This window comes from Peromyscus eremicus, unplaced genomic scaffold (genome assembly GCF_949786415.1).
Source record: "Peromyscus eremicus unplaced genomic scaffold, PerEre_H2_v1 PerEre#2#chr22_unloc_1, whole genome shotgun sequence".
Classification (NCBI taxonomy): domain Eukaryota; kingdom Metazoa; phylum Chordata; class Mammalia; order Rodentia; family Cricetidae; genus Peromyscus; species Peromyscus eremicus.
This window is the reverse complement of record NW_026734286.1, coordinates 4157092-4180662: the sequence shown is the minus strand read 5'-3', so window position 1 is coordinate 4180662 and position 23571 is coordinate 4157092. Positions and strand designations below refer to the sequence as shown.

General features: G+C 47.8%; 1 protein-coding gene and 1 long non-coding RNA gene across 5 annotated transcripts in view; one reads left to right on the top strand and one right to left on the bottom strand.

Annotated features, from left to right (window-relative positions):
* Akap8l (A-kinase anchoring protein 8 like) overlaps window positions 1-19947 on the bottom strand; it is a 29226-nt gene extending 9279 nt beyond the window's left edge. The window contains exons 1-13 of one of the 4 annotated variants that reach the window (XM_059251792.1): window positions 19695-19947; window positions 14466-14540; window positions 9526-9558; window positions 9219-9276; window positions 9036-9116; window positions 6880-7333; window positions 6690-6786; window positions 6541-6611; window positions 6205-6268; window positions 5230-5338; window positions 3670-3811; window positions 3476-3581; window positions 3151-3281 (exon numbers count right to left, since the gene is read on the bottom strand). In XM_059251792.1, coding sequence (XP_059107775.1) covers window positions 3151-3281; window positions 3476-3581; window positions 3670-3811; window positions 5230-5338; window positions 6205-6268; window positions 6541-6611; window positions 6690-6786; window positions 6880-7333; window positions 9036-9116; window positions 9219-9276; window positions 9526-9558; window positions 14466-14540; window positions 19695-19707 — 1434 coding nt within the window. In that variant the 5' untranslated portion in view covers window positions 19708-19947. Of the gene's footprint in view, window positions 1-3150; window positions 3282-3475; window positions 3582-3669; window positions 3812-5229; window positions 5339-6204; window positions 6269-6540; window positions 6612-6689; window positions 6787-6879; window positions 7334-9035; window positions 9277-9525; window positions 9559-14465; window positions 14541-18303; window positions 18372-18448; window positions 18570-19694 lie in introns of those variants that run through there. The other 3 variants (XM_059251791.1, XM_059251793.1, XM_059251794.1) reach the window with 3 other exon arrangements.
* On the top strand, window positions 18626-20322 carry LOC131900533 (uncharacterized). Its single transcript, XR_009376248.1, has 2 exons — window positions 18626-18683; window positions 19238-20322. It is a non-coding gene; the product is annotated as an uncharacterized LOC131900533 (long non-coding RNA).
* The last annotated feature ends 3249 nt before the right edge of the window (window positions 20323-23571 follow it).

Here is a 23571-nt window from a genome sequence, read left to right as displayed (position 1 = left end):
TTATGTAATGTGACTAGCTGTCTCAAACTCCTGCTAACCATGGCTTCCCCACCATGATGGACTGTCCCTTTGACTGTGAACCAAAATAAACTCTACCTTCTTTAAGTGGTCACAGCAATGAGAAAAGTAACTAATTTAATTACCTAGGTAGTTCTTAAATCCAGTGACAAGTGTCCTTATAAAAGCTACATAGAATAGCCAGGTAGTGGTGCTATAAGCCTTTAATCCCAGCACTCGGGAGGCAGATGCAGAAGGATCTCTGTGAGTGCAAGGCCAGCCTAGTCTACAGAGTGAGTTCCAGGACAGCCAAGGCTACACAGAGAAACCCTGTCTAAAACAAACAAACAAACAAACAAACAAACAAACAAAGCCACACAGGAGAATCATACAGAAAAGAAAGCTTTGTAAATGCCCAGAAGACATGGCCACCAGCCAAGTAAGCCAAGGAACATCTACAGTCAGTGATCAGAACACAGGTCTGCACCCTTGCACACCAGGCTCTTTATCAACTGAGCTACCCTTCTACCCTTGCCTTCCCAGTCTCCCTCCCTCCCTTTCTTCTTCTTTTTCTTCCTGACATTGTCTAATGTAGTTCAGGCTGAATTAAGCTTGCAATCCTTCTCAGTTTCTCCAGTGCTAGGATTACAGGTGTGTACCACCAACCCAGATTAAACTGTACTTTTGTTTTTTGTTTTTTTTCTGAGACAGGGTTTCTCTGTGTAATAGCCCTAGCTGTCCTGAAACTCACTCAGATCTGCCTGCCTCTGCCTCCCAAGTGCTGGGATTAAAGGCGTGCGCCACCAGCTTGCCACAATCTGTATACTGTAAAATGGACAGATTGTGATGCTGTTGTTGTTGTTGTTATTATTATTATTATAGATGTACCTCAATTACAACTTAGTAATCAGTTACCAAAATATTAGTATATAGAAGTTTTTCTAGTCCTTCTCTAGTCTGAAGCATACTTTTCTTTCCTAAATAGAGCTTTACTCTGTAGCCCAGGCTGGCCTGGAGCTAACACCCTTCTGTCTGAGCTTCTTCCCACATGCTGGGATTACAGGTGTGAACCCACCATCATATCTGGCTAGTCTGAAACTTTCAAACATGTAGCATTTAAACTGCATTAAAATTGCCTCACCTGTAATTTCATCAAAGGCAAAATCTCTATGTCAATTCTGACTTTATATTTTCTTAGCTATTGCTAATTTTTCCTACATTTTATTAATGTCATGTATTCTCCATCTTCAATAACCTCCCCTCCCTAATGGGACTTAAGGTCTGTTCAACAGGAGGGAAATTATGCTGGTACTAGAAACCCAGCCAACTACCAAGGCTGGTGAGGTCATGGATCTTGGAGGAGAACCTACATCCACCACTTGACTCTTACAGCATAATCCTGAACTACATTCTAAATCCTTGTCCTTGTCCCCACTGCTTAAGTGCAGTCTCCACTCCCCATCAAGGAAACTTCTCTTTGTAAAAGTCAGGGACTATTACAGAAAACTACAACCAATCAAAATGCAGATTGTGGAGCCCAGTCCCAGCGTATACATTTACATAACTTCTGTGTCTAAGGCTCAGGAATCATTGAGGAAGAAGGAGTGAAAAGACTGTAAGAGCCAAAGGAACAGGCAGTTTGCTGAGATTGTATCTTCTAGAAATATCAGAAGCTACATCCATGAAGTCTCATAACATGGCTGCCTAAACGTTATTTGAAAAGGACAGGATGAAACCAATAGATAATGCTTATGTGAAATGGAAAACTCAAGAGGCCTCAACCTAGACCAAGAACTACAGGCAACTAAAACATGCTGAGAGTGGGAGAAATAGTCTTCCCCAGGGAAGAGTGCAGTACTTGGTTATCCAATTTTAGATCAGCTCTGAAGACATAAACATACAAATAATATTATGCATACTGAGAAGGTTGCATTTATCTACTTAGGAATACACACACACACACACACACACACACACACACACACACACACACACACGTTCTCATATGTAACAACAATTAAAGAAAAAGAGGCCATAAATTTGAAAGAGAACAAAGTAAAGGAGGCATATGGAAGATTTGTAGGGAGGAAAAAAGGGAGAAAATGATGTAATTCTATTATAAGCTCAAAACAAAACAAAACACCACCAAAACAAACAAACATCATTACTTTGGCCTCAGAAAGGCCTAGGAACATATAAACCCGCGTGGTAGATGCGGCAAGCTGGCATGGGCGGAGTGGACTTGGCACCGGCCTCTAGTGGGCCAACCTAGCAGCGGGTGGGGGGCATAATTAAAAACAAAGACAGACAGACAGGCCTGGGAACACACTGGAAAAGGAGGTACAATGTACCCATTTTCCTACTAAGTGTGCTTCTTTCCCTGCACCACATACCATATACTTCTGTCCACAACCCTAAGAGCATCACCGTCTACTCAGTTCCTGGGAGTGGGAATCATCCAAGGCTCCTGGTTCCCTCCCACAGGCCAATGTCTTGTTCCTGTATTTTGCCAGCATTTCTCCTCTTCATTCCCAAAGTCATTCTTATCCACATGGCCCCAGACCAGCTCCCTATATCCTTTATGGCAGATGTCTCTAGTTCACCACTAACTGGTACTTTTACTCGACTGCTTGAACACTGCCAATGACAGAAGCAAGCCTCTGAAGTTACTTCCCTTCTTCTCTCCTTTAGCCACATTAGTACTGTTCGTTGGCCTGTGTTTTCTGAAACTAATTTAGCTGTTGATCCTGTGTATATGAAGGACCCATATCCCAAGGTGCTCCTTAAAAGTTCAGTTCAGCCGGGTGGTGGTGGTGCACACCTTTAATCCCAGCACTTGGGAGGCAGAGACAGGCAGATTTCTGTGAGTTCGAGGCCAGCCTGGTCTACAGATTGAGTTCTAGGACAGGCTCCAAAGCTACACAGAGAAACCCTGTCTCAAAAAAAACCAAACCAAACCAAAACAAAACAAAAAAACCAAACCCAAAACAATCAAACAAACAAAAAAGGACAAAAGTTCAGTTTAATGTCACATCTGTCAAACAGTTTACATGTATCCCCTTGGCCTTCCTTCTTGCCCCTGCCTCCCTCACAGTCCTTCATGGGTAAGCAGAGGCTACAACCCCAGAAGGGGACACCTGGGCCCCAACTCACCCTGCGGTTCCGGTTGTGATCCATAGTCTTGAGATGCTTTTGGATGATTCCAAACTGCATCGGGATGAAGAGGTCACAGGCTGCACAATGGGCTGCCTCCACCTTCTTTACAAAATGCTCCATAGCAATTTCTGTAGGGGCAGAAGAAAGCAGCCATCTTGGTCTCAAGTGCCAAAGACATCAGACTCGCTTAACTTTCCTTTCCCTGCCACTTCTCCAGGAGCCTGAGACTCAGTGACCAGAGGCACATCACATCACTGCACTGAGAAGCAGAGAAGGGCAGGTTACCTGGTGGCAGCCATCCTGGTGGATGGAACCTCCTCACCTTGGGTCAGATCTTGGTCTCTGTAGATTTGTTGGATCAGACCATCGAGGTCCTCCACAGTTTTTCGGAGCTCCTCTGTCTTCTTGGTCTTGTTGGTGACATATTCCTATCAGAGACACAGATGTTTGTGTCGGCTGCCCAGGGGTGCCAGAGACTGGAGACATCAGCAGCAGATGCACTACTCAGAAGCTTACCTGCAGGAAGTCAGCAGTCTGCTTGGGAAGCTTGGTGCCTACATATTTGAAGTGTTCCTTGTGGAACTTGCTATCAAGGTGGCTACCCATCTCATCCTCGTAGAAGGTCCGGTACTTGCAGAGAGAACACACAAACTGGATCCTGCCACAGGAGGGAAAGAAGCACATGAGGCTGCAAGGGTCCCAGGAAATGTCACTGCTACTTCACCCAACCCAGCTGCAGGCCTTGAAACAGGCCTCCATCTGAAGTGCAGTCCCAGCAGAGGGGTAGGCTGGGACTGACAGGGTCAGGAGCAGGCTGCAGTTACAGCAACGTGGGGGTTAGGGGAAGAACTCTTCCTTCCCACAGGCAGGAGGCTGGGACCCGAGGCAGCTACTGCTGCAACAGGCCAAGAGTCGCTGGAAGGTTGTCGGAGGGCCTCTCTACCAAGGCTGGGCAGGAGCTTGTACATTTGGCCCAGATGGGGACCAGAAGGAAGGATGCCCTGGCGAGAGCCAGGAGGCTCTGAGGTGCAGAGTGGAGTACGCAGTCCCGAGGCAGTGCCTGAAAAGGTGCTGCATCTTCCTTCTGGGGTCGGGGGGACTCAAAGGCCCAGCCCATCCTCTGCTCAGAATGCCTGGGGGTGGTGTCAGGAGGGACGGGAGGCAGCAGGCCTGGGCACCTGCTGCCTCATCTTCCTCTTCCAAGAAGAGACCAGTCTGAGCTGGAAGGAGGGTGCCCGCCTGGCCTGCCAGAGGGCAGCCTGGAATCACTGGGCGAGGTGCTCTGTCTGGGCCTCGTGTCCACAGCAGAAGCCTGGGGTCTAGGGCCTGGGCTGGAACAGGCCGCCGTGGCAAGGGGCGGAGGAGGCCAGCCGCCACCGAGGCCTCGGGGCGGGTCCCTACCTCTGCCGGACGTCCTTATCTGGGCCACGGGGTCAGCTTTGTCTGAAGAGCCCAGGGGCCGGGCGCCGGCGAGGCTGAGTGGAAGGTCCAGCAAGAGCAAGAGTCTGAGGCGGAGGAGGCAAGCGCCAGTGCGGGAGCCCTGAGGGCAGACAGACCCGACCAAGGGGCGTGAAGGGCTCAGCCACAGACAGGCCCGGCCAGAGGGGGCCGGTGGGCAGGGCCAACAGCAGACCCAGAGGCTGCCATAGCCCACTGGTGCTGTTATCTCTCCTGGGCACGGCGGCGGCCTCTTGGCAGCTAGCTGGGGTGGCACAGGCGCCTTGGACCTTGAGTCTCTGATGAGCTGGCCCCCTCCCTCAGGGGCATCGGGCCCCCTGCGCACCTCAGGGCTTGTGCGCTGAGTGACCTAGCGCTGGAACTTCTGGGTAATCGTGCTGAGCAGTGCCAGGTCTCAGGCCACAGATGGCAGCGGTCGCCAGGTGGCCACAGAGGGGCAGGGGACGAGTCTGGACTTGGGAGCTGGGCCTGGCGGGAAGCAGGGTCCATGCACAGCAGAGCAGGTGGCGGCTCCCAAGGGAGGCCAGAGGGCGGCGAGATGGCAGAGCTATGGCCCTGCTCTCCTGGTAGCAGCCCCAGAGCGAGGCAGAGTCAGGGGGACGGAGGGAAGACAGTTACCTTTCCACCATACGGTCTCGCTGTCGTTTTTTCTGCTTGTCTTGGCTTTTCTTGCTTGCCTGCAACTTGCGCTTGGCCTGGCTGCTCTCATCCTGGGCGGTCAGGGCCCCTGTGGTGACAGAAAGGCAGAGTTAGAGCAGGACTCTACTAGATTAGACCCTGTGGCCTGTGGCTGAATCACCCGCTGTCCACTCCAGACGGTCCATCTGAGAGCAGCTGTACACATAAGGCCTCAGGCCATGAGCAGGGCTCGGTGCCCTGGGCTGAGCATGAAGTAGATTTGGCTTAGGCACCAGGAGAGGGGGTACACGTGCTGACCCCTCTATTTTCCGGAACACGCTCACTCTCTGCAGAGTGGGTGCAGAGAAGCTAGAAGGCAAAGACAGGCTGTCTTGGTGGGAACACAGGCGTGTTCAGAGGGACTGGGTGGCGGGATGCAGGGAGGCCGGTCACATGGCCCTGCCCACCCCCCACCGGGCACCGCGGTAACAGTGGGCTGAGGCTGGATTTACTGTTAGGTACCTGCTGGCGCTCATCACTCGGGTGGGGGGACACGGACTCCCAACAAGGGCTGGAGAGGCGCTAAGGGAGAGGACACGCAAACCAGAGCCGTAAAAACTGCACCAAGGGTCCCAGCTCGGACACCAGCCACTGAGGACTCGGAACTGTGTGTTACTGAGGGACCAAGGGGAGGGGGTGTGCCTGGGGCTCCCCACATTTTTGCTTGCTGCCCCCACCTGAAGGCAAAACCAAAGTGCTAGGCTGGGGGCCACACCATCCATAACCTCCTCTTAGGAAGAACAGGCAGACTGGCAGGGCACAAATAAGACGAGGCCGTTCCTACATATACCCAGTCCCGTAAGGAGGTCCCCAGCCAGCCATATTTCTGCCACAACCCTGCCCTCAGCTGGATCCCTCCCACTACAAGCACCTGGAAGAGCCTCCCCAGTACCTAGGCACCCCTGGAAAACTCACCTTTTTCTGAATCTTCTTTGCCTTCTTCTCTCCCATCCTCTTTTCCCTCCTCGTCCTCTCCTTCCTAACACACAATTTTAAAATTCCACTTTTTAAAGGGCAGTTACTTATACTGGCTCTAAAGGATTAAGGGTCAGGACCGGGAGCATCATCCCCTTCCCATCATCTGCTGCACAGAGGCCTGCACATCCCCATCTCTCCCAAGGAAACACATTGCTAGTGTGCTAGCCACTCACCACCCATGCATACGGGTGACATCGCATGGCCTGTGACCCCGTAGCAAAGCCTCCTAGGCCCCCTGCAGAAAGCAGGAACCTGGGGCCCAGGGTTACTTACTGCTCGGGAGCCTTTCTCCACAGCCTCAGCACTTTCAGTACCCTCTGCAGCTTCCCCCTCAGTGCCTTCATCTGCAAAGGGAGAATAGGCGAGCTCAGTCCAGGAGCCCCCCGGGGGCAGGGAGCAGGACCCCAGGCTGCCCCACTTACCATTGTCGGAGTCACTGTTGTCTGAGCAGTCTGTTCTCGTAGCTTTGCTGTCTGGCTCATCAGGACTGCCACCCAGCTTTCTCTTCTTCTTTTTCGTCTGGGTCAGAAAGAATGAGCCAAGTTAGAGGTGGTAGCCATAGTGGTAGCCATACCCCAGCAAAGGTCAGGAGAGGTATGCCAGCTTACTCACCCGGAAGTCAGCTGTGGTCCAGGTCTTCCAGGTCCGCCTCATCTGCTTCATGCCATTGCCAAATCCAAAGCCAAATCGGGAGCCACCAGAGAAGGCACCCCCACCACGCATGCCCTGGAACATGCCATACTCGGGGATGATGTTCTGGGAGAAGAGGGAAGGCAGCCGGGAGGCACCAGGCATGCACTGGCCCCGGGCCCCCATGGGGTCTTCCCACATGCGCCCATAGCCCGAGGCCATTGGCCGTCCACTCCGGGCATCCCGGGCCCAGCCCTGAGCCCTTGGACCAAATGTATCTCCTCCACGCATTCGAAACTGGTCACGGTAGGCATCATATTGGCCCTCATAGGCCATTTCCATCTCAGGGTCAAGCTCGCCATAGTCATAGCCAGACCTGTAGAGGTCTCGTTCACTCAGGATGGCCCTTGAGTCACAGGCCTCATAGGAGTCATATCTGTGGAGACACATGGCAAGCATCAGGGAGAGGCCCTTGGAGTTCCTCAACTCCAAATGGCCTAGCCTATTGCTCTTGCCCTGTCCTGCTCAGTCACTCCCAGTCTTAGCCCAACAGAAAGAAAATTCTGTAAGATAGGCTTGCTGATGTTCAGAAAAGCCACTGAGTAAGTAGATCAGAGGCAGCAAGAGCTCCTCATGGGGACCTTGAACATAGCCATGCACCTGTTTGGGGACCCTAAAGAGTGACAGATGGAAGGATAGCTCTTATCCAACTGAGGGGCAAGGCTGCTTCCACAGCCTTTCAAGAGTATTTAATCTATGGTTATTACAATGGCCAAAGCTATTCCTTATGAGCAGAGCCAAGCACAATGAATGCTTTTTCAATACCTATGAGAACACTGGGCTAGTTTCATCTTCGATGGTTGGGGGTACCCTTAAATCCTGTAAAGCTCTTACTACCCAGAACAAGTGATACGAAATGTGGAACATTTCTCAGGAGATATAATGAGCTTACCAAGGGGTCAGAAAGGGCTGGGTTTGTAGTTCAGCTGTAGAGCACTTGCCCAGCTTCAAGGCTGGGGTTCTAGCTCTAGCACTGAAAACAGGCAAACAAAAAACTCAACACAGCACCTAAGAAGGAGGCTGGACCACTTGCCTAGGATAGAGATGGTTTACCCTCAGCTATAGCCCAGGCTTAGGCTCACTTCCCACACACCTCACAGGTACAGGGCCCTCTCTGTACTTTCTTCTCCAAGCCTCACTGGGAAGCATCAACACTTGTAAAAGATAAGGCATCTGACATTTATCCCAGGCACCACTTCCAAGGCATCACGGTATAGCAAGCTGCCCTGCAGCAGTGTGGACCATGTAAGCCAAGTCTCTTGCTCTTCCTCAGGAGCCCTGGGGCTTTATTTGGTCCTCCCAGGGACCAGCCCAGCACCTCCCTCCTCACTGTCTGGTCTCCCTCATCTATCACTCGAAGCTATCCAGTGTCCCTTCATCCTATGCTAGAAATATATGTGCCCTTCTTACTATGGCACAAGCACTCCTGAACCAAACTGAAACCAATTCAGCCAATGACCACACACATGGGGGATCCTCTGCAGTGGGACAGATGAGGGTGAGGCGCAGTCCTACCATTTATTTACACTCAGGCAAAGGCTGTGACCTGCTTGCACTTCAGTAGCCCTATCTACAAAAACCAGGACAAAAGTTTGCCCCAGGGATGCTTTCAACAAGTACACACTTATAAGACACCAGCAAGTGGCCATTAAGTACTCTTATCTGCCTAACCTCTTGGGTGGAGATGACTAGGCTCCCAGAGGTTAGCCCCAAAGGCTTATCTCATCCTTCTCAGCAAACCCAATTTGCCCTGCCCTGGCACTATGCAAGATTTAAAATTTAGACTGAATAACTAACTGTCATGATACTCTACTCCTGAGGAGCCATTCTGTGGGTTTGGTAAAGACAACTGGGGCCTGCTTGTTCCCCTGCACACAGGGGAGTTGGCCATGGGGAGTTAGCAGGGAAGAAGACAGGTCAGAGAAGGGAAGCACAGTGGACCTCATTAGGAGCTCAGCATCTGGGAAGCACAGAGCAAGGAGAGGAAAAGCAGACACCAAGGAGTGTTCCGGAAAGATTCCAGCAGATAGGAGTGTTAACCCTGAAGAACCTTAGCCCCTAGCAGCACCCCAACTCACCTTTCTCCACCTGAGCCGTACACACCTCCTTGTATCATGTCTGTCTCCAAGTGCGGCATCATGTCTAAGCGCTGGTTAACTCTGGATAGAACGGAATCGGCACTGGCGCTACCCGAGGCACTCGGGTTTGCGTTTGTGTCAGAGCTGGCCATTTCCCACGAGTGTGAAGCGGCCATACCATACCCATAGTTGGTGGTGTTCTCCTGGCCATAGCCATAGCCATAGCCATAGTTCTCGTAGCCTGCAGATAGGGAGACGGGGGGTAGAGATAGCCGGGGTGGGGAGAAGGGAGGAGGAAGCAGACACAAACAGAAAAAAAAGTGGTTTTGGTCAAAAACAAGCTAGGGGAACTCTTAGCCACTCGAGGCTGGGTAGGCCTTCTCATTGTGCTAGCCCGGAGACACCCACCTAAACCCTGCTTGACCACATGGGCAGTTAGAGAAATACAAATGGTACTGTCCAAAGGAGAGGAGTATGGCCAGATACTTGCCTCTATTTGTCCCAGAGTTCCAAGTTCCATATCCTACAGAAAGCAAAAAGGGCAATTATTCCTACAATAGCTTCTAGTACAATATGAACTTAAGCTTAATACAATTTAATTCCAAAGTAGTTGCTCTCAGTACCTGACTCAACTTTCCAAGGGGCTGAACAATACCATACAGACATACCTGGCCACTCCCTGCCCTGATACTCAGCTCTGGGAATGTGGTAGTTAAGGAGCCTCCTGTTTCTAACACTCTCAGGTAATAAACTTGGCTTCTACACTCCTTCCCTACAGACTTAGAAGAAGACCTTCCCACTTGTGGATAAGCACTATCTGGAGGAAGCAAAGAGCTCACAGTGCTTCAGAGACTGCAGGTTACAGTGTCTGCCTAGCATGTGCAAGACCCTGAGAAGCCTTGTATATAAACATACTGGACACAGCTAATTATGAGGTCTAGGAATAAAACTCAGAGTTTTATCCTGTATGACAAAATAACAAATGACTGAATGACTGACTGGTGACTGACTTACTGACTGAATAAACATTAAAAACCTCTGTACAAAAAGTACATATTCACAATGAAATCATCACCCTGCTGTGGAACTCTGTCCTCTGAGTATTACATGGCCATTGCTGTCTTAAAGTCAGATCAGGTGTCACTGCCCTCATGCTATCCTGCAAGATTGAGTCTACTTTAATTCACTTATGAAAGTGGTGAACAGCACACAAGGCTCCTTCCCTGCCTAAGGACATATGAACAGTTAATGATTGCTTTGAGGAAAACGCTTCTGTGATGTAGATGCCTGCAAGTTGTACGTGTTCCTAGAAATAACCCCTCAGCCATCTTCTGTAAGTAACCTCAGTTAAAATCAAGTTTACCAAGCTAACCTGGACTGGATTTTCTTCCTTTGGTCAACTATTGGTGTCATACCTAAGGTACAGACATTTGTTCCCAGTGCCCCAGGAAAGCCATGCAACACACCCTATCACCCAACTGGAGCAGAGACACAAATGGTCCAGGAACCCTAAACATCTACCTTAACAGGGAGGGCCAAGAAGTCCTTGAATGACGCCATTATATCTAGGTGCACAGTTCATCAGGGGAAGGACAATAAGGAGCTCTCAGAACCAAGCATGGTGATGTACATCTGTAACTCTAGCACTTCAGAGGCAAAAGGACCTGTGCAAGTTCCAAACAAGTTTAGGCTACATAGTAAGTCCCAGGCCATCCTAGGCTACAGAGAGAGACCCTACTTAAAAAAATCCCAGGGGGCAGAGGCAAGCAGAACTCTGTGAGTTCAAGGCCATCGTGGTCTACACAGGAAGTTCCAGGTTATGAGATTCTGTTTTGGATGTTTTAAGACTGTCTCAAAAACAACAACAACAAACCCAAAAAACAAAACAACCCCCCCAAACAAAACACAAAACAAACAACAACAAAACACTTTGGTTTGGGGGAAGCATAACCATAAAGGAGAATAAAGTCCAAAGGTGCAAAAGCCACTTGAGAATTGAGTCAATGGGATTCCCCAGAGGGACACACAGTACAGATGCCCACTTTGCTCGTATCTCTGGTGAGAACCCAGTCACCTCCTAGTGCATGCTATCTCTGCTCCACTGACAGACAAACCATACTTATGCTTGGACAGGAAACCAAACAGCAGTGAGAAGACAGCACAGTCAATGACAGAAACAGGGAAACTAAGTGGCGACCATCTGCATTTGGGCTACACACAACAAAATGGGAGGAAGATGGAAACCAGTTAGAAATTCTAGAAGACTACTTCATTTAATAAACTGTGGCATGAGAACTCACAAAGCAAACATCCTTTCAGGATGAGAAAATCCAAACCATGTGTCTGTGCAACAAGTATCTCAGAGCAACCGAGCACATAGATGCTGTTCATACTGGAATGCTGCTTGCTGTTTAGAGAACATACGGAAGAGAAAGACCTTAGAAGAGAAGAGTGATCTAGGAGCCATTTCCACAGGCAAGAAAGAAGGTCAGCAGAGTCACAAGGAGAATCAGAGCTCAGAGCCTGGCCACAAGGTTGACAGTATCACAAACAGTGGACACCAGCTTTCAGGAGACAGGACTGGGAGTCAAGCACAAACACACTAGGACTCTGTGGGGCAGGCTCTAAGTGTCATCCAGGCTTTCGCTACCAAGGAGCTCCTAGAACCAAATAAGGTAGTACAAGGGAAGGCAGTGGGAGTGAGCCAGTGGACGACTATACATTTCAAGGATAGACAAATGGCCTCCTATGACAGGATTGACACCAGATGTTAAGCACAGGCCTGTAATCGCACTTACTTGGGAGGATCCCAAGTTTAATGCCTACATGAGCTACAGGAGTCCCTTTGGGCAAACATTCACTATATGCTACTTGCTATACCTGGAATGACTGCAACTCTCTGAGAAACTCTCAGGAGGTGGAGGTAGGGAGCTGTTCCTTCGGAAAGAAGCTACATCTAGAATGTGCGTCCATGAGACCTGCGTCTTCAGAAAAGGCATCTCTACTGACTCTGTCTAGAGGGAATGAATTCATGGTTGACAAAAGAAATTTATGTATGTATGTATGTATTGCTTTTTCGAGACAGGGTTTCTCTGTGGAGCCCTGGCTGTCCTGGAACTTGCTCTGTAGACCAGGTTGGCCTCAAACTCAGAGATCTACCTGCCTCTGCCTCCTCAGTGCTGAGATTAAAGGCATGCACAACCAGGCCCAGCTAAAATTAGTGGAAAAGTTAGAGGAAAAACTCATAATGCACTTGGGCGGTAGAGGCAGGTAGATCTCTATGAGTTGGGAACCAGTTTAGTTTTTTTTTTTTTTCCAATTACAAATAACATGGCCATGGCCTATGGCTCAGTTTTCTTGCTAGCTAGCTCTTATAACTAAACTTGGCCCATTTCTATTAATCTGTATGTCACCACGTGTTCCATGGCTTTACCTTCAACACAGAATTTATGATGTAACTTCAGTATAGGGGAGCCAATGTCCTCTCCTGGCTGCTGAGGGCACCATGCACATAAACAATGCACAGATACACATGCAGGCAAAACATTCGTATAAATTAAATTTTAAAAATGAAAATAAATTAATTAAAAAGTCAATGTATGGCTAAACATGGTGGTACAAAATGCCTTTAGTCTTACTAAGCAGAAGCAGGCAAATCTGTGAGTTTAAGCCTGGTCTACGTAGCAAGTTCCAATCCAGATAGGGTTACACAGTGAGAACTTGTCTCAAAACAAAACAAAAATCTCTTCAGGATTTATTTTGATAAAATATGATGCAAGGCCTTAAAATTTTATGTGCAAAAGCAAACAAATTATAAGTAAGACAGTTTTTTACAAAGAGTAAAAAAAGCCAGATGTGGTGGCACATACCTTTAATTTCAGCACTTGGGAGACAGAGGCAGGTGGTTCTCTGTGAGTTTGAAGCCAGCCTGGTCTACATAGTGAGTTCCAGGACAGCCAGGGGTACACAGAGAAACCCTGTCATGAAAAACCCCAAACAAAACAAAAGAAACGAATAATTAAAAAGACAAGAAAGCACTCAGGAGGCAGAGGCAGTCAGATCCTGTGAGTTCCATGCCAGCCAAGGCTACACAGTGAGACCCCCCCTGAACCCCTACCTCAAAAAACAAACAAACAAAACCAGAGAAAAGAAAAGAAAGAATAAATCCAGGGGCTGAAGTGATAGCTCAGCATATAAGAACACTTGCTGCTCTTGCATGGGATCCTTTCAGCACCCACATGGTAACTAGTAACTATCTGTCCATTTCTACAGGATCAGCAGGGCACTGCACACATATGGTGCACAGACATACATGTAGGCAATACACCCACACACATAAAATAAACACAAATAAATCTAAAAAAGAAAACTGGCAAAAAGTTAAAATAAAAGGACAAATCCATGGGACTCAAGACTTAAGAGATTTCAAGACTTATATTATCCAATAATTAACATACGCTAGGCCAAGGAAAGAGAACAGAGACTTCAGAAATAGTAATGGATAGTTGATTTTCAATGGATACAAAGGCAACTCAACAGAACTACCTGAGTTTCATTCTGGAAGCCACATAAGGGTAGAAGGAGGGAACCTATTCCTAAGTTGTCTCCTCTGACCTTCACATGCATGCGGTGGCACATACACATAAATAAATGGAAAGAAAAGGGAAGGGAAGGACGCAAACAGGCCAGCTAGATGTCTCAATGGGACCCAAACGGTGAAAGAAGAGAACAAACTCCCGGGACCAGCTCTCCTCAGGTCTGGGCTGCACTGGCAGCAGAGCAGCACCTGTGGCGCTCACTGGGTGACTACTTCCGTTTATTCCCATTTATCACCTGAAAGTCCCTTCAATGTGTGTCCACTGGCTTAGACAGCCTAGCTGCAATCCTGAAATGCAGCTAGATACTCGGGGGCGGGAGGGTTGAAAGAACAGCTTGGTCTCTCCTCCATCAACCTTTTCCAGTTGCATTCAGCAGAAGATGGCTCTGAATGTACTCAATACAAAATCATAAACTTTCTCTAAACACTATTAATTTTTTTTTGCAAATTTTATTTTGTAACGCAATTGTAATGAGCTCTAGTAAAAACTTTGTAGATAACAATGTCATATGTTCCAAAGTCAAAATCTGCTACACTCTAACAGGCTTCTTCCCAATCCTCAAGGGAGATTTACTGAAGCTCTATCTTTGGTCAAGAACCATATTACTTCCACAAAATGTGAAAAAGTCAAAAGAATCAATGGTTTACAGGCCAGCTCACTCAGTAGCACAGCTATCACTTACAGACTGCCCCAAAGAAGCACAAGCTATTCAAATGGGCCACAGTACCATTCCTCAGTTTGGGTTTAATAAAGCAAGACACGGTGAGAGCAAAGCCTTAGAAGCAACCTAGCAGAAGGCAGAGCACTCTGGTTCCCACCAGGCCACACTTACCATAATCACAGGTGGGCTGGGCGCTAGTGTCAGAGTATGTCGACTGCAAAGTGGTTTCGGATCCTTGGACAAAACCTAAACATATGCACAAGGTGGTTAATTTCCCCCAAACCAGCCATAGGAAAGTGACTAAGACGACATTTCAATAGAAACTAGCAGGCAGGGCTCCCTTCAGCTGAGAAACCTCTAAAACATAGTGGTGCACAGATATGCACTCAGGCAAAATACTCATATGCATGAAATTAAATAAACTAATTTATTTAAAAAACAAACAAACCAACCCACAGAGGGGCTGGACAGATGGTTCTGGAGTTAAAGAGAAACTGCTCAATCGTGCGAACTAGAGTCAGATCCCAAAACCCACATCAGGCAGCTCACAGCCACCTGTTAACTCCAGCTCCAAGGGGTCTAGTGTCCTCTTCTGGTCTCCAGGGGCACCTTCATACACATGTCTGATACACTCACACAAACACATACATGTAAATGCACAGAGACACATATAAACAAAATACAAACTTAAATACACAAAACCGCAAGCCTCTGAAAGCAAGGCTGAGCAAAGAGCTCAGCAAGTAAAGTGCTTGTTGCACAAGCGTCGAGACGGGAGTCTCATCCCTAGACCCATATAAAGGGTGGTGTACAGTTCCCAGAACTGGGGAGACGACACACGTGATCCTTGGGCTTGCTAACCAGCCAACTTAGTGCAATCAAGTTCTGGGCTAATGGGACCCTGCTAAAAAAAAACCAAGGTAGTTGGCACCAGAAAAATGACACCAAAGTTGACCTCTGGTTTATACATAAACCTGTACACATATTATGTGCACACACAACACTAAACATGAAAAACATTCACTGGGGAGTTCAACTGTAGAGAATAATCAGGATATTGTATCCAATCCAACCTTTTCCACTGCTTTTTTTTTTTTTTTTTTTTTTTAGTAAATCCATTAACAGCCCTGCCACCAAAACGCCCCCAGACTTTATGTAATACGGTAACTTGAGGTCTCACTGCACTGCTTAAGCTGTAATAGCTGGAACTAAGGCATGGATTATCACAGTCAGCTATGTAATGTGGCTTCTCTTCAGGTTTTGCTTTCCCCCCAGAAGTGAGGATCTAATTCAGGGACCTGGACTCCACTACTGAGCCCTATCTCTAGCCCTGATTTGGTTTGTTCAGCAGGGTCTAGATACAGAACCTCAAATCTGTAATTCTCCTGTCTCCATCTCCCAAATGCTGGGGTTACAGTATGCACCCTGGTGTGGTGGGTAGTTTATTAGGCAAACCACTCCATCACTGCACTGTATCTCCAGTCCTCCTTTTTTATTGACTTTGCATTTTGAGATGTATTCACTTAGGTGCCCAGACAGGCCTCGACTTCACTCTGTAACCCTGGCCGGTGTTGAACTTGTGACTCTCCTTGGATGTTAGAATTACAGGCCTGTGCTACCAGGCCTGGCACATACTGTCCAATTTACGGATAGCTGTCAGTTATCTGCTAGGGACTTATTCCAGAACAGGCTCTCCCATTCAAAGAAAGGTAGAGTCACAAATGCTGAAGTCCCTTTTATAAAATGCCCGCTGTATATTTTAAATCATCTTTAATTACTTATAAGACTTAACATGATGTAAATTACATATAAAGTCATACTGTATTATTTATCGTATAATGGCAAAAACTCTGTACATGGTTAGTAGAGATACACTTCCCCCCACAAATATTTTCAATCCTCTATTGGCTGAACCCACAAAAACAGAACTAGAAGATGTAGAAGGCTGAGTATACTGCAACTGTAATGAAACACTACATCTTGACGGACACACATTCTGAGTTCAGTAAGAAAACTGCAGAGCAAAGGGTTTATGTTTACTCATAAGAGAGTCTTAGCTCCTCCGTGAACAAAAAAAACCTAAAGATAGGGACTGACAGGTGGGGCAAATCTGTATCTCCCAGACAGACACAGACACAGATACACAGACAGACAGACAGACACACACAGACACACACACACACACCAAGTGAGTATTTGTCGGGCATGCAGGAGACCTTGAGGTTCCATCCCCAGTGCTGCAAATACAGAGATGGAGAAAGATGCTGATAACCAACCTCTGATATGAACTGCAAGATTCTGCCTTCCTGAGATGACAGTCTCCCCCACCCCACTCTAGAGTAACAGAGGTAGCTGGTGTGATCACTAAGTCATGTAGAAATGACTGACTTTTGAGCCTTCTAAACTGTTCTTTCTTGGATCTTTCTAGTCTGAGGAAAAACAGCTGCCACATTGTTAGAGTTCTTCTGGTGGCCCTACAGAGCAACCCATATGGCACATAACCACAGCTAGAATTAATTTGCCAGATACAGGAGCTTGAGTCATGTTGGAGGTAGGGACTCCAGAACCAGACAAGCTTTCAGATAACAACTGTCACCCTAAATGTAATCTAGGCCAGAACCACCAGCTATTAGCACTTGTGGCATTTTGAACACAACGAAGCTGTGAGATAAGTGTTCTATAAAAACCAGTACATGTCAGACCTTTGTTCCAAGGCCTAAGTCTAGATTTTTTTTCTGCTGTTTTCTCCTGTTCCCACCCTCCCCACTTCATACTAGAGATGGGTTCCAAAGCTGAATGTGCTGCTCTTGCAGAACTGAGTTTGGTTCCCAGCACCAGCATGTTGGCTCATTACCACCTGTAACTCCAACTCCAGGGGACCGACATCCTCTTCTGGCTTCTATGGACATCCACACACATGTGCAAACACCCACATATAGGCATGTATGACTCTGCCTCCCATGTGCTGGAATTAAAGGTGTGCGCCACCACCGTCCAGCTAGTGTGAGACTCTTAACAAACAAAAGTGTCTTAAAATGTCTTTGAATTTAAGTAATCTTTTACGGGTTTTTGTTTTCTGAGACAGAGTTAATGTAGCCTAGGCTGGTCTTCAACTTACATTCCTGTCTCTTAAGTGCCGGGATTATAAGAAGGTACCACAAGGCCGGGTGGCAGTGGCGCACACCTTTAATCCCAGCACTCGGGAGGCAGAGCCAGGCAAATCTCTGTGAGTTTGAGGCCAGCCTGGTCTACAGAGCTGAGATCCAAGACAGGCACTAAAACTACATGGAGAAACCCTGTCTGGGGTGGGGGGTGGGGTGGGGAGGGGAATGTACCACAAAGCCCAGCTTTCTGGTTAGTTTCTTTAAAGGGAAAGAACCATACTACAAAGTTAATGCTGGCCGGGCGGTGGTGGCACACGCCTTTAGTTCCAGCACTTGGGAGGCAGAGGCAGGCGGACCTCTGTGAGTTCAAGGCCAGCCTGGTCTACAGATCCAGGACAGGCTCCAAAACTACACAGAGAAACCCTGTCTCGAGAAAAAAAAAAAAGTTACTGCTGGCTTTTAGTCTAACAAGAGGAAAGGGAAACTAATCAGCTCATTAGCTTGGCTACTTCAGTGCCCATAAAACCCAGGATTACAGCCTAATAAGACCTGAAGCTGAAATTCAAACTTGGCCATTAGTAAACTAATTCAGTTTCCTCATCTGAAAATATAAATGCCCCATTCTCAAGCTATCTCATAAGATAAAATTCATCCTCTTCTTCAGTAGCCCTGTTTCTAAATGCAGAACAGTTTTCAATTCTTGGTCAGACCTGGTGAAGAGAATTATATCTTAATTCTAGAGACATTAAGCATTAGTTCTACTTAACGATTTTCCTTTCCAACTAATATTGCTGCAAAACCTCCCAACACTCTTACCTAACCTCAGATGTTTAGCATTTAAAAAAAAAAAAAAATTGCGGTGGAAGCCATACTAGGCACTCCAGGCTGCAGAGCAGCAGTCCTACCCTTTATCCACTAGATGTCAGTAGCACTGCATACCAGCCCCTTCCACGCTCCAAGATGAGACAACAAAACAGGACTCGAGATACTGTCAACTGCCTCCCCCCACCGCCCACCCCCACCCCCGAGGTGAGAGGCAGGCAGAATCACCCTGACTGAGAACCAATGGCCTAGGGGATGGTTGTTAGAAAACCCAAGGTTCTTGGCAAGCTTTTAACCAAGGACTAGCAGAAAGGGCCTATACAGAAGCCAGCAGCTTAGGTTCCATTCAAAGCCTTGAACATTCCTAGCAGAATGTGGGTTACCCAGCAACCACATTAAGTTCAAGCCTGAAATACCTCCAGCGAAGTAGGAGGCACTGTCTATGGCTCTACGGCGCTAACTGGTAAGTTTCATTGGTCACTGGCAAGGCAAACCCAGGCAGCCTTGGCAACTCACCCAGGAATGATTTACAGTCACTCAAACATATTCCACACCCCCTCATCCTGCTCATCACCCACCTTCCTCTTTGCTCAAATACCACTGATCTCCCTAGCAAGATCTAAGGAGGTAGGCAGTTCCAGTCCAGGACGTGATTGGGCCAGCTATCTTTACTCTCTTTTATTCCGCTTACATCTCTTCTTAAATCTCACCTCTTCCCTGAGGCCTCGAAGCTCTCTGTGTAATGGCTGAATCCCTGCAGGTTACCCAGGGCCCAGGAATACAGTGTGCACTTATTTATTGTCCTATTCATAAGTGCCCTCGCCTATAAGCTGCTTAAGAAATTTTTGTCAGTATTCCCAGCGCCTACTCATCACCTTTTCGGTGAGTTGAATGAATTAATGTGGAAAATAGTCATTCCTTGCCAAGGTTCAAGCTCGGTCCCTAAAGCTCCCTGCATAGCTCAGACCCTTCATATATTTACCGATCTCCCCCCCTGGGGCCTGGCGCTCCTCCCAGCTTTGGACCAGATGAAGAGGGGAGCGGCGAGAGTAAGGATCCACGACGTTTTGCACTGAAACTGTGCGGGGGAGGCAATGGCGACAGCAGCCGAGACAACGGACTGATCTCAAATGCTCAGGCCTGAGAACCGACGTCTTAGGACGTGGAGGTCCGTGGGGCACTAGCCAGGGCCGTGGGCCGTGGAAGCTGGGACCTAACGCCGAGGCTCGGAGCCTAGGGTCACAGAAGACACAAGCCAGGCTTCGAGCAGCCAGGAGTCCGGGCTGCCCGGCTGGGGTCACTGGGAGCCGAGACTTGAGGGATGCGACCCCGGAGCGAAGGGCCTGAGGCGCCATTTTGTGACCGCAGAGGGCAGTGACCGCGACGCCAAGGGAGGCGTGGGCGAGCCTGGCATGCCTCAGCCCGTCTTGTCCCTCCCCGGCCCGGAGCGCGTCCTTCACCCTGCTGGGCCTACCTGTGTAGCTCATGACGGCAGCGAACACCCGAGCCGTGGACACCGACCGCTACTCTGAGGCGCGTCTGACGCCACAACAATCTTTGGGGGCCCTTCCACACACGCCCAGCCCCACCTCCTGATCTCATTGGCTCGGGCCAGCCTCGGACTTCACGTCCATTGGACCAGTTAGCTGTCTATTTCTATACTTCTCCGCAACAGTGGTTGGAGATACTGCCAACCCCTAATGGCCCCGCCCTACCACCGCCTCCTGTTAACCAAAGCCTGCGCTGATAGGCCAAATGGAGACGACGGGGAGGTAGAGTTCGAAGGGGCGGGGCTACGTGCAACCCAGAGGCCGGAGCCCACGCGTGGCGGGTGCCGGTTGTCTGTTTGCTGGACACCTGCCGGTGGTAGCGCAGGCAATTGTCCTAAGCTCCGCCACTGAAATGCTAGCCAAAGCCATTCATGTATTCCTTTGGCATTTGAAATGGTAGCCAAACTCGTTCGTGTATTCCTCTGGCTTTTCAGTTCCAAAACTAGAATGGTAAAGCTACGCTGAAATGAGAAAATGAAGATCTAACTGCCAAACAAGGTCCTGACAAACATTACGTGAGATAATGTTTAAATAAATGAGCCTGGACACGTGTGGTAGGTGGCTCCTGTAATTCTAAGACACAGGAGCCTGAGGCATAAGAATGGCCTTGAGTTTGAGGTCAGATTATGCTGTATGAGTTCTTAGGCACTCCAGGTTACACTGAGACCCTGTCTCAAGAGGTGAAAAACAGCTGGGGCCAGTTTCACGAAGTAAATATTATTTTCTCATTAACCATTACATAACAATCAATAGTATTTGTAAGGGTTGAGGATGTAGCTTGATGGTAGAGAACGTTATCCTAGCATATATGGAAGGCATGTGTGAGATCCCAACACTGCAAAACAGGAAAAAAAAGCATTTTAAAATAGAAAAAACCTGGTCATGGTGGCTCACACCTGTCATCTCAGCACTTGGGAGACTGAGCCTGGAAGGACACTGTGAGTATATGACTTTGTTTTAAAAATTAATAGTTGGACTTGGTGGCACCTGCTTTAATCCCAGCACCCAGTGGAAAGCAGATCTCTGAGTTCAAGCACAGCTTAGTTTACATAGCAAATTTATGGCTAGCCAGGGTCACCTATGTATAAAAAAATTATTTTTTAGATAAATGTTTGTGTATGGAATTTGTTATGCAAGCAATATATCTGATTGTATCACGCATTATTGCAAATCTTCACACATGAGAACCTGTGCTCAATGCTCAGTTCTACAAAATAAAAAGCGCAGCTCAGTACCAGCCTTGCTCTAAGCACCATGCCTGGCTGTGTGGAAACTCATCATGAGACAGATCTCATAATTCCCGGGAGGGACACTGTAAATAAAACTTAGCATTTGGGAAACTACATCAAGCTGTGCTTCTATCATTTATGCACCTTTTTGTGGTTTGGGGACATTTTAAAGTAGGGTGTTGTATTAGTACTAAGTAATGGTTATCCGTTCATTTTTTTAGGATTTTTTTTTTTGGTTTTTCGAGACAGGGTTTCTCTGTGTAGCTTTGCGCCTTTCCTGGAACTCACTCTGTAGCCCAGGCTGGCCTTGAACTCACAGAAATCCACCTGCCTTTGCCTCCCAAGTGCTGGGATTAAAGGCGTGCCACCGCCCGGCCATTTTTTTAGGTTTATGTGTTTTGCTTGAATGTATATCTGTGCAGCCACACACATCCTTAACGCCCGAGGTGGTCAGAAGAGGGTGTTGGATACCCTGGGTTGGAGTTACTGGCTGTGAGCTGCTGTGTGAGTGCTGGGAACCAAACCCAGGTCCTCTGCAAGAGCACTATGTGCTCTTTGCCACTGAGCCATCTCTCAGTCCTTGTTACCAGTTTCTTTAGGGGTAATAATAATGACATTCTTTAAAAGTCTACATCCTTTAAAGAAAGGTACTGAAATAGTTAATATGATAGCCCCCCCAAAATGGGCTTCTCCATAATTTAGACGGGGAAAGAGAGGTAGAGAAGTATAGTTGCTGTGATTAACAAGGGCTTATTTTTACCACTGATCCAGGTAAAAATGTCGGGATAACACTCCCTCCCCAAACACACTTGTGCAGACCTTGTTGCCCCATGCAAGAGCCACTTGCAGTGCACTCTGTGCATCTGATTCAGAACACGCAACAGAGGTCTGCTTTATGTGCATTACTGCTTTGGGGTGCCGCTGTCTGACATCCAGATAAAGGAGGGCCCCATGATTATCTCCTCTAGATACTGTAGTTCCATTTGTGGCATTTGCCACAGCAGTCATTTCATCCAAAGTTTTGTTTAATTTCTGATGTCCTCAGGGGTTGAGCTCAAGTCAGTCAAAGGTTAAGGCTACTTCATTTGAGACCATAGAGTTGTTTACGCAGAGATTTGTTATGCTCAGGAGTTTTAGGAAAAGATCCCTGTTGTAAGAATGGTAGGTGACCCTTGTAGAGGCTTCCTGGGGCTGGAGAGATGGCTTACTGGTTAAGAGCACTGACTGCTCTTCCAGAGGACCCTGGTTCAATTCCCAGCACCCACATGGCAGCTTACAACTGTCTGTAACTCCAGTTCCTGAGACCCAACACCCATGGCAAAACATCAATGTACGTGAAATAAAAATAAATTTTAAAATATTAAAAAAAAATCTTTTCCTGTTAACTGTGAGCAAAGACATAGCCATCAGTGAGTAGCAAGGCCTTCCCATGTTACTGTCATTGGATCTTTCAAAATCCACTCTAATGCTAGGCTGTGGTGGCCCACGCCTTTAATCCCAGCCCTAGGGAGGTAGAGGCAGGTGGATCTCTGAGTTTGAGGCCAGCCTAGTCTACAGGGCTAGTTCTAGGACAGGCAAGGTTACACAGAGAAACCCTGTTTAGAAAAACAAAACAAAAAGATCCACTCTAGTGCTTTTATATTTTAAAAAATTGATTTTGGCCAGGTGGTGGTGGCATACGCCTTTAACCCCAGCACTCAGGAGGCAGAGGCAGGCAGATCACTGAGTTCAAGGCTATTCTGGATTACAAAGTGAGTTCCAGGACAGCCAGGGCTGTTACACAGAGAAACCCTGTCTCAAAAAACAAAAAACAAAAAACAAAAACAAAACAAAAAAAACCCCAAAAAAACCCAAAAACAAACAAACAAAAAAAGAAAAATTATAAAAAGTTAAAACAAGGCAGGTGGTGGTGGCGTATGCCTTTAATCCCAGCATTCCAATCTGAGTTCAAAGCTGGCCTTATCTACAGAGCTAGTTCCAGGACAGCCAGGGCCACACAAACCCTGCCTTGAAAAAAACAAATAAATGATTACAACAAAACTCCTTTCCCCCTTGTTATCTGGGTTCTTATGTCTCTTCTTGACATTTCCCTTGGATCTAGCGAGGTATAGCTCAGTGGCAGTACATTTGTGTGGTATGTTCAAGGCCTGGGATAAAGTCCCCAGCATTGCATTTAAAGTCCTAGCTTAAAGATAGCGGAGTCCCAACTCTGCAACCTCATTCCCACCCAAAGCTTCCAGCAGATATGCCCTTCTACCCAACACCCACAAGGAGCTCCTTCCCTTGGTTATAGCACAAAGGCCAGAACCACTCCTGCAGGCGTGTTATTGCTGCTGGTTAAACCCAACCAATGCTTCTGTCTTGGCTCCCTTCCCAGACCAGCCAACCAGAGCCCTGGTTCCTCAGCTCAGGGGAGCCGCTTCCCCAGACAACCAGAGCTCCACCACCACCCACGGTACCAAGGGCCAAAAGCTGAGAACTTGGACTTATCCCCACTTGTGTCTGGTCAATTTGGTGGCCAGCAGGGAAACCCAGGGACTCTGGCCAGGCACAAACCTGATCCCCAGCCCTT